Genomic DNA, 10430 nt, shown 5'->3' on the forward strand with positions numbered 1-10430 from the left:
ATGATACCCATCCCTAGTCCCCACTAGAGTCCTGAGATCTGCCGATAAGCAGCTGCTGGTCGAGCGGATTCCCAAAAAATCAACCAGAGGGGCCCGCGCTATCGTGGCTGCAGGCAGCCCCCAGGCTATGGAACAGCCTGCCCTTTTTGATTAGGTCTGCTACATCTATAAGCATTTTTAAATCTCAGGTTGACACTCACCTATTTTCTCTATAGCTTTTAATCTCACCTGAGGTCTTTTAATGCTTGCTTTTAATGCTTGCTTTTATACTGCGTATATATGTGTGTGTTCTTGTTGACACTTGTTATATTATGTATATATGCTCATGCTTTTATTGTTTTGCACTTTTTCTGTACAGCACTTTGGTCAATTTCGGTTGTTTTAAATGTGATTTATAAATAAAGTTTGATTTGATATATTTTAAATAGCTGATCTACAAGCTTGCAACGTGTCAATGTAGATGGGAAATATTGAAATATTTTTGTTTTTAAAAATAGTATAACTATAAAGGGTAAGGCATGGACGAAAATATAGCTGTCTAATCCCAGTCCTAACGCCAAACTGAATCATTCTAATCTCCCCAAATCCTTTTTAACCATAAAACAACCCTTCCTCTTGTGAGGACAAGGAAATGGCTCCTTGCAACGTCTATTTCTCACATTCTACTACATTTACATTTGACATTTGATCCTAACAAGTATATTCTCTCTCTCTCTCTCTCTCTCTCTCTCTCACACGCACGCGAGCACGCACGCACGCACGCGCGCACGCACGCACACACACACAGCGTGTGTGTTTTATGCCTGCAGGCCACAACTCTGTGGTGTTTTGCCTTTTTGCTGGAGGCTGTGCTCTGGAGGCAGAGCAGAGAGATGCAGAGCAAAGGCTGATGGGAGAGTAGAGTATGTGGTGGTCGTCGCTGTCGGGTGGAAACCTTGTATGTCCAAAACCCTTTCATGAAGAAAAAGAAAATGCAGGATGTCCCATTTCAAGTCTTCAAATGTATAAAAATCTTTGGAGAATATAGCAGATCTACAAGCTCACAACGGGTCACATCGCAACACATTGTGAGCTTGTAGATGTGTATAATATAGGGCTTAATGTGGTTAATGTATGTTTTCAAATAGTTAAAGTACAATATTTGCCTCTGAGATGTACAGTAGCGGAGTAGAAGTAAAAGTATGGAAAATACTCAATTAAAGTACTAACACCTCAAATTGTGCAGTACTTGAGTAAATGTACTTAGCTACTTTACACCACTGAAAAAATAATAACTTGTATTCCAATGGATCCAATATAGTTATTTATAAACCCTGCAGACACACTTTCACGATTCTTTTAGTTTTCAAAAGTATAGCAAAAACTATTTACGGTACAAATTCACAATGTGTGGCCATGTGATGCATTGTGAGCTTGTAGATTGGCTAATTTTGATAGGTCTGTGTGACCGTGTAGCCTAGTATGACAAAAGGAATTCATTTATAAAAAATAAAAAAAAGGTTTCTGCCTGGCAGCAACGATATAGGTTACACTTAGTATAGTGAAGCAGGTCACAGAAGCACTGTAGATGAAAGATGAGATCTAAAAGAGGTCAAAGAATTACAACATTTGTGGAAATCTGCAGGGACGGCTCCAGGGTGGGGGCTAGGGGGGGCTCTAGCCCCCCCTGGTGAAGGACTAGCCGAAAATCTCGCTGGAAATCTGTAGGCTTCTGTGTTATGCCATGTACTGTCTAGTGTACTGTCGATGGAACCCATATTTACTTAATAAACAGTCCCAATCCACTGTGTGGGAAACACTGGCATAAATGAGCTCTTAGGTGAGTTTGGCAGCTGGTAGCAGCGGGTGGTGTGAGTGACGCAGTGTGCTCAGACCTGCCTGACTTCAGTCCAGCTCTAACCTCCCTAACAGTCCTCCACGTAGCCACCATCTGTAACCGCCTGACATCATTATCCATCATTACCGTAGGCCCCAAACCCACCCTGGCAGCCAGGGGGAGAGAGAGAGAGACCCCTACCACTGACAGACTGACCCCTGCCTGAGACCCTCACTGCTGGGTTCAGATCCTCACTGTCAGGCAGAAACCTTGTATCTCCATATTTCAATGTTTTATGTGTATTTCTTTTTGTAAATTATTAACGTTGTCGTACAAGAGTGTTTTTGCTACTTTTTAAAACATTTTGAAAGCCTGTAAGTCAGGAGTCTTCAACAGGGGGTCCGGGACCCCTAGGGGGTCCCCAGAGTTACTACAGGGGGTCCCCCAAATCTTTGAGTGTTAGAAATTTTTTCTCCTTTTTTATATTAACCGTCTTGAACCCTAGCGTCCATATTCGAAGAACTTTAGACAAAAATAGCAGATCTACAAGCTCACAAGTGCGAGGCGTTGTGAGCTTAGATCGGCTATTTTTGGCAAAGAGCTTTGGTGTAGAGGGGAAAAAGAGCAGACTAAGTACAGAGTGAAAGGTCAATTTTATTAAGTATTGACAGTTCAAGTGGTTAAATATCTGAAAACCCAAATTGACATGAATCCAAAATACACTGATGAAACAATGAAACTATATGGAATCTATGAACAGGTTGTGGGGGTCCCTGCTTCATCTCTCTCTCAACTAAGGGGTCCTTGGCCTGAAAACGTTGAAGACCCCTGCTGTAAGTGAAAGTGGTTATTAACTGAGCCTCTCTATCTGTGAGTTTTATAAATATTGAACCAAGAGCTTATAGCTATACCGTAAATAATTACATAGTATCCATTGGAACACAGGTTCTCCTTCCTCACCCCATCTCCTGTAAAGTAACACTTATGGAACATATACGTGGTTTCCGCCCGACAGTCATATAGCAGTGACGAAACCAAGCAAACACGGCCCCCATGCATCGGTGGCGGCTCGCTCTCCCCCAGCGGCCCCTAGCAGCGAGACGAACCAATTAAAACTCAATTCACCGACTCAAACGTCCTGCCGAGAGAGTGGCAGCATGGCCGGGCTGATAAGGGGCTCGGTGCACGTATACCCGCCATATTACACGGCGCCTCGGCACTGAGGGAGCTACACTTAGACCTATATGTTATCTCCAAACACTGGCGACAACAACAGGCAATTTGTGGAAGGTTAGAGGCTAATTAGTGGGTGCACGGCGGCACGCTGTGTTATCATGTTTTGTTTTCCCTTTAGGCTTCTTCTAGGCATCTAGCGAAAATGGCTCATATATGAATGCCAAACGCTGCTGTCATTTAGTTGTGCAGTTTAAAAGTCTGTATATGCACTTTATGTATATGTCACGGTTTGTAAGAGAAACAGGACGGTCGAGAAACGGAGCACTCGCCATGCAGCACGGGGCGGAACAAGCGGTCGCCCACAACAACGTTCTCCAGGCGGAGCCACTCGATTGTCCACGACATTGCAAGCGGCGCGAAGGCCAGCGGTCCTTGGTCCTGCTCTTCGCCCCCGAGCGCCGCAGGCGCGAGTGGCCGCGAAGAGCGCTCCGCCGGCTGCGAAGAGCGCTCCGCCGGCCGCGCGAGTTACGAAGCCGTGGTGAATGCAATCGTTATATTTATGCCCAGGCCGTAAGGCCTGGGCAAGCCCACGATAAACGCTCATAGTAAGCTAATGGCTAAGCTAATGGCTAAACACCGCCCAGCTAGGCTAGTAAATAAAGAAAGGGAGTCGCAAACGAGTGACGTCAGCGCCTGCACTAGTGAATGGCTGTCTATGGGCTGTCGTCGCCATCTGGTGGTGATTAGTGTGTGGTGAACGAAACAAGCGCTCTTACAATGAACGTCCTGAGTTACCCAAACATACTGTAACATATACACTACAGACGAAGCATATTGCTGCCTTGTCAGGAAAAAAAAGACACATCTGGTTTTAACTATATATGTGTAATAACGAGATAACCATGTCCGGACAAAAATCAATTCTGGTTTTAACAAGATACGTAGGCCTATTGTGTAATAACGAGATGACCATGTCCGGACAGAAATAAATTCTGGTTTTAACGAGATACCGGTATACATGACGTCGTAGAAAGACAAGACCTGTACTGATCCCGCAGGGGAAATTTACATTTTGATTTGTACATTGACATTATTGTCTTAGAAATGCGACAAAAACGAATACATCTCCTAATTGAAGGCTTCATGGAATACTCCTTTAAATTCACTCACGAGACCCAATGAAGCTGGTCGATTTGACACATGGCCCAAGTGCGTGCCACCAGTGGCGTCAGTTCAGATAAAGCTAAGGTATGGCAACATGACTGGTGTCTTGCATGTGCGCCTTCGCGCGCGTGCAAGACACCAGTTGCAAGACACCAGTTGGATATGGCAGCCTGGAACGGTTGTTCAAGTGCAGCTAAGCTTGGCATGTTAGTAAACGTGCCACAATACCTTGTTAAAGTGACCATTTTGTTAAATTTTGCATTTGTAGTTACGATATTTCACTGTACCGGTAATTTAACAACATATAATAACTAGAACAGATAGACAAAGAGACATTCATGGATTTATATTTAAAAGTAACTTCTATTTTCCCCCCTGGACCCAGGGAATGGCAGCTGCATACCCCTGCCATACCCAATTGACGCCCCTGCGTGCCACCAAAACTGTGGGAGGAGTAGCGCGGCAAAATAAAGTTTATCTAGAAAGATGGAAAGAAAAAAGTCGGACAAGTATAGTCTGGTTTCCCTTACTATTAGTTGATTGTTTGCGACCGAAGGTCTTCACTGAATGGCTCTTAATTACAAAATAGCTAACCAACACATGTCATGTTAACGGCATCATCAACACACATTTTTTTAGGAATAAGATAACAGAGATGTACAGTAGATGTTAACATATTACTCCAGTTACCCCTTGTAAAAGCCTGATATCAAGATTTATAAATAATGTCAATAACTAATACAGTTTCGGTAGGACATCTGTGGCAGTGGTTCACGTCAAGGACCCACACACTATTAATTTATTTGGCCACACACCCAGATCTCAAAATATTTTGAGCCAGGGACCCCCATACTGTACAATATTTGCTACAAGATTTGCCTTGTTAAAGCTGCATTATGTAATTTTCCTCTTCTACCCCGGATTTGAACCCCGTTTCCTCCATAACTTATTAAGTGCTGAAATTGTTACCATTGAGCTAATAGAGCCTGCCTGCTTGCTCAGGGGATGAATTGAATCTTGGCCATCAGGTCAAAATTGTCCTGATCCTGTCTATAGGTGAGACATGACCTTTGACACAATCTAAATGTCTCAATAGAACAGCAAGGAGACTTAATACCACCAAGTTATATAGTATTAACATACCCTATCATATTAGGGCAAAACTACATTTTATGTAAATGAAAAAGCTTACATAGTGCATCATTTTTACAAGATATTTTGAAAATAGCAGATCTACTGTAGCTTGTAGATCGCCTATTTTGAGATAATATGTAGGCTATTTAATGGTAAAACTGATTTTGTTTCTGGGGACACACAGAGGTCCTTGAGGGGGTTCCAAGGGGGTCCCCAGCAAACAAAACATGCGTTGTGATCCGCTGCTTTTGAAAAATCTTTAAAAAGATATGTGAAACATTTTAACAAGAAGCATGAAGCACTGATGTAGATTACTACAGTATGCAGGCAGCAGATGTAGTGGGTGAATGAATGGTGACACGTTGCTGCCCCCTGCCGTAAAATGGAAGACACTGGACCATTATGGAGCTACTACTGTAGGCTATATACAGTAGTAACAAAGCTCATTTCACGATGAGAATTATTTTCAGCTTTTCTTTTGTTGGAGATTAGAATACAACCTTAAGACCCTTGATGCCTGTAGTTAGAGGTAGGGATGCATTGTTTTGTGTGAATAGTTGGAAGTTATATTGAGTCTTTACTTGAAATTTATGGAAGTATTGAGTAAACAAAAGTACCATCTTTGGTAATTGTCTTAATATGAAACAAAGATTGTTCTTGGCACACATTTGCACTTGGGAAAGCCATCCCTCGAAGACTGGGATGGCATCGGAATTGGGGAGTCAGGTGTCGGTCAACTGTAGTCAACCTACCTGGTTCTGATAAGGGTTGGGACTCAAAAAAGGAGGAAGAGAGACAGTCTGAGAATGAGAGATAGCAGGTGAAAACAAACATTGACATTTAGTGTTGGCCCTGTTAAAACAACAAGGTTATTGTGTTGGGGAATTGGGTTTTCACTTAGTATTTATATACTGTCGTAGGCTAAGCAGCTGACAAGACATTGAGATGCCAAACAGAAGTGCACTAGTAGCTGTAGCCAACACTTGACAGGCAGGCCATCAAAGAGAACAATACCTGGGCACTTCAGGAGACTACCCAAGCAAACTGCTGTAAAGAACATGCAGAGGAGTCGATTGCTCCAGTATTCTTTATTTGGGTAGTAGTCTCTCCCCTGAAGTGCCCAGGTATTGTTTTATTTGATGCAGTTGTCCCGGTTGAGCACCGGCACGTCCTTCTACCAAATGCTGGCTGAAGTGCGCAGACATCTCATTACTTGAAAGGTCATTCTTTGAAACCGAAAGGTCTGATTGTATTAAACAATGTTAAACTCACAAACATTGTAGCTGAAAGGAAAGCTTGGGTTAGTTTTTGGTTTCATAAAATTCCACCATAGACTTGGGCCTAAAAACACTTAGGCCCTAAATCAGGGGTCAGCAACCTTTTTTAAATGATGCCATGCCATGTTTTTTTATTTTCTAGATAGTCAGTGTGCCATATCAACATACATTTTAATGACACCCCATCAAAATTCTGAAATATTATGATTGTCAGAACATTGTTGCAACGATCATTCAACTCAGCAATAACCCACCCATCTCCCCGACTCCCTCCCCAGACAGTTTAATGAATGTAGAATTATGTGCAGGATGTAATTTGCTGCAAATTGGGCGACTTAATGTATCCTCTCTCTCACACTTCTACCAGTGTCCCAGTGATCACCCTCCCCTGTGCCAATGTTGGCACCAGTGCCTAAGGTTGCCTACCCCTGCCCTAAATCATATATGTTATCTAAAAAATATATCTATATTTAAAAACAAAAATGTGACAAATCGACTAGCTTCATTGGGTCTCGTCTGGGTGCATGCTAAGAGATTTATCATAATTATAGGTCGCAGTATACCATGAGAAATGATGTAGCTTGTCTCCGTCTGTGTCAGTCCTTCAGTCAGTCAGTACCCATGTTTACAGTCTATTGTTTCCCTTGTCACAGTGACATCACTCTGACATCATGCTCTGACGTCACTGTGATGTAGGGGAACCACTCTTAACAGAATGGGTTTGCTGCTCTGACATCACGCTCTGGCTTCATGTCCCTTTTATGCCCATTTAATATGTTATTCCCTTTTATAGTTGACAATGTGATGTCAGAACATGCCCATTTATGGGCATTCCCAGATCACACTTGCAAATGAATTACATCCTTGTCCGTTTTATGCCCATATATGGAGATCCCTGTCCCAGTGACATCAATATTAAGGGAATATCTGGGAATGCCCATATATGGGCATGTTCTGACATGCCCATATATGGGCATTCCCAGATCACACTTGCACATTAATTACGCCCTTGTCCCTTCTATGCCCATATATGGAGATCCCTGTCCCGATATCATCAATATTAAGGGCATATCTGAATGCCCATATTTGGTAATGCCCATATATGGGCATGTTCTGCCAAACTCAACAGGCACTGTTGAGATTGGGTAACTGGTCCGATATACATCACTGGCCAGATAGCCAAGAATTGTCGCGACCTCGCCCTTTAGGGCGAGGTCGCATGTCGCCCTGAGGCGTCTTACTAGTATACATTTATTTGTGAATACATTTTCTCCATTGACTTGAATGGAAAAATGCATAACTTTTTCCAAATATGGATATGACATCAGGGTTAGCACCACTCAAATAGAAACTGACAGATACAGAGATATCCATACCATATATGGGCATAAAACGGACAAATGGACTGAATACATTTCCCAGCAGATTCTTCGTGACAATTTCAGAATTGCAGAGTTGCATCCCAGACAGCTGCTTGATCGAATATTTACATAGCTCACATTAATTTTATCAGACACATCCCCTTCCAATTCCAATATAATTACTGACTGTTAATTTAACTCTGAGAGTGTACAAATGGACCATGGAATAGTTCCATCCAAAGGGAAAACCCTTGAAATAACACAGAGTGACGTCATCTAATGGGTGATGACGTCACTGTGACTCATCATCTGCATCAACAGCCAATGAGGGAGCAGCATTTTTGGTGATGTCATCACTCACCATCAACAAGTGCGGATAACCAGACTATAAATGGGCCATTCTCCATCATTGGTCAAGTTTCACGTGTCATCATTATTTGTATTGTATGCAGTGACATCACCAAGAATGCTGCTCCCTCATTGGCTGTTGATAGTGATGATGAGTCACAGTGACGTCATCACCCAGTAGATGACGTAACCCTAGCCCCAACCCTACTATAAAAGGCCGGAGCGGGCGCACCTCTAGTCATAACCTCTGGTCATATTGATGATACGAGCAAGACAGCTCGGCTTGAAGGTGTTCCAAACAGAGTGCAAGAAATATGAAAACTATAAAATACTGCATAAAATACAAATAATAGAGCTTTTGGCGTTTGAAAAATAACCCCGTAAAACGTAATATTCCACCCCATAGTAACACAATAATCATTACGTTCGCACCTGACACACATGCAGTGGGATACCAGATAACCGGTATTAAATCGTTTTTAACACGCTATGTTAATGCTGTGAGTCTTTTCTAAATGTGGAGTTCCATGCAGCTTGACAACACCAAGTACTCTGATCAGAAATATCAAGCTCCATAGCGTGGAAACGGACACGTGCAGAAACTGCATTTTTGCATTTCGCTGTTAAGTAGCTACAGATATCACTGGGTGGCTACACTCTTATTAGACCCTGTCTATTATCTGTGTGCTCACACAGATCAAGGCAGACAGCACGGACCCAACAAACATGACGTTCCTTCGAGTCAAAAGAAGGCGGGACACCAGTCCCACCGATAGGTTGTTGCTGGCATACAAACGTATTCGACTGGAGAGTACCTCTCAGAGCCCGGTGGAAACGGTACCAGAGCCCAGTGAAGCCGAGGTCGAGAACTCTGTGTTCAGACTGGTGGTGACGGTGGCAACGCCGGACGCTCCGGTTCACAGGCACGTCCGCGAGGCCCTGGCTCGGCCCCACGTGGCCCAGGCGGCCCGCGCCCTGCGGCCCTCTGCTGCCAGCACCCACCGGGTCCTCGGAGAGCTACGCAGTGCCAGGTGGAGCGCTCTGCGAGAAGCACGCTACCGAATCCTCTCCAGCCGCCGTCCCGGGCTGTCGGGCCCCCAGGAGGGAGAAGGAGGCTCCTCCAAGCGGAGGTGGGCAGAGAAGACAGAAGGAGATGAGCAAGTGGTGGACCTCGAACATGAGTATGAAGAGGAGAAGGACCAGGGAGAAGCTCTTGGCGAGACCTTGTTCCCGGACCCAGAGACGGTCCTGTGCAGCAGTGTGAAGATGCTGGAGCGTCTCAGTGTGACCACGGAGCAGCAGGGAGAGGTGGAGCACCTGGAAGAGGAAGACAACTTCGTCTACGACCTTTACTACCAGGAAACGGCCACCACCACCACGCCCGGCTGGATCCAGGACATCCTGTATGTGAGAACCTACGCAGACGAGGGAGAGCTGGTTCCCGACCGGGTGGTTCATGAAGAGGAAGCCTACGAGGACGAAGATGACGAGAACGAGGAAGGCAACTGGAGGAACGACTACCCTGACGAGGAGGAGAGTGACGAAGGCAACGGTGACAGAGTGGACGACGAGGTTGAGTATGATGTGAATGAGGAAGGCTACAACTGGAGGGACAAATACGCAGATGAGGAGAGTAACGAAGGCAGCGACAGAGAGGAATGTTAACGATAAAGCACTCTATTCAAAAAAAGGAATTCCGCAATGTTCTTGGTTGTATATACTGCAGGTGTTTGGGGAGTGGTGTTGTTTCTGCCAGGACACCGACACCAGGAGGCTTGTCTGGCCATTTATGGATTATGCAGTAATGTAGTCAATAGTAAGACACCTCAGGGTGACATGCATAAGTAAGGGCGGGGTCGCACCAATTCTTGTCTATCTGGCCAGTGATGTATATCGGACCAGTTACCCAATCTCAACAGGCACTGTTGAGATTGGCAGAACATGCCCATATATGGGCATTACCAAATATGGGCATTCCCAGATATGCCCTTACTATTGATGATATCGGGACAGGGATCTCGGGACAGGGATCTCCATATATGGGCATAGAGCGGACAAGGGCGTAATTAATTTGCAAGTGTGATCTGGGAATGCCCATATATTGGCATGTCAGAACATGCCCAAATATGGGCATTCCCAGGGTTCTCCAATTAT

General features: G+C 44.3%; 1 protein-coding gene across 1 annotated transcript in view; it reads left to right on the plus strand.

The window, feature by feature from the left end:
• The window catches only part of LOC308294539 (putative RNA polymerase II nuclear localization protein SLC7A6OS), a gene marked incomplete at both ends in the record, with an annotated part of 15599 nt that extends 5658 nt beyond the window's left edge, over positions 1-9941 (plus strand). Inside the window, one exon of the mRNA XM_080737271.1 lies at positions 8973-9941. Coding sequence (XP_080593397.1) covers positions 8973-9941 — 969 coding nt within the window. The remainder of the gene's footprint in view (positions 1-8972) is intronic.
• Positions 9942-10430: the final 489 nt, after the last annotated feature.

This window comes from Nannobrachium achirus (genome assembly GCF_963921795.1).
Source record: "Nannobrachium achirus genome assembly, chromosome: 11".
Classification (NCBI taxonomy): Eukaryota; Metazoa; Chordata; class Actinopteri; order Myctophiformes; family Myctophidae; genus Nannobrachium; species Nannobrachium achirus.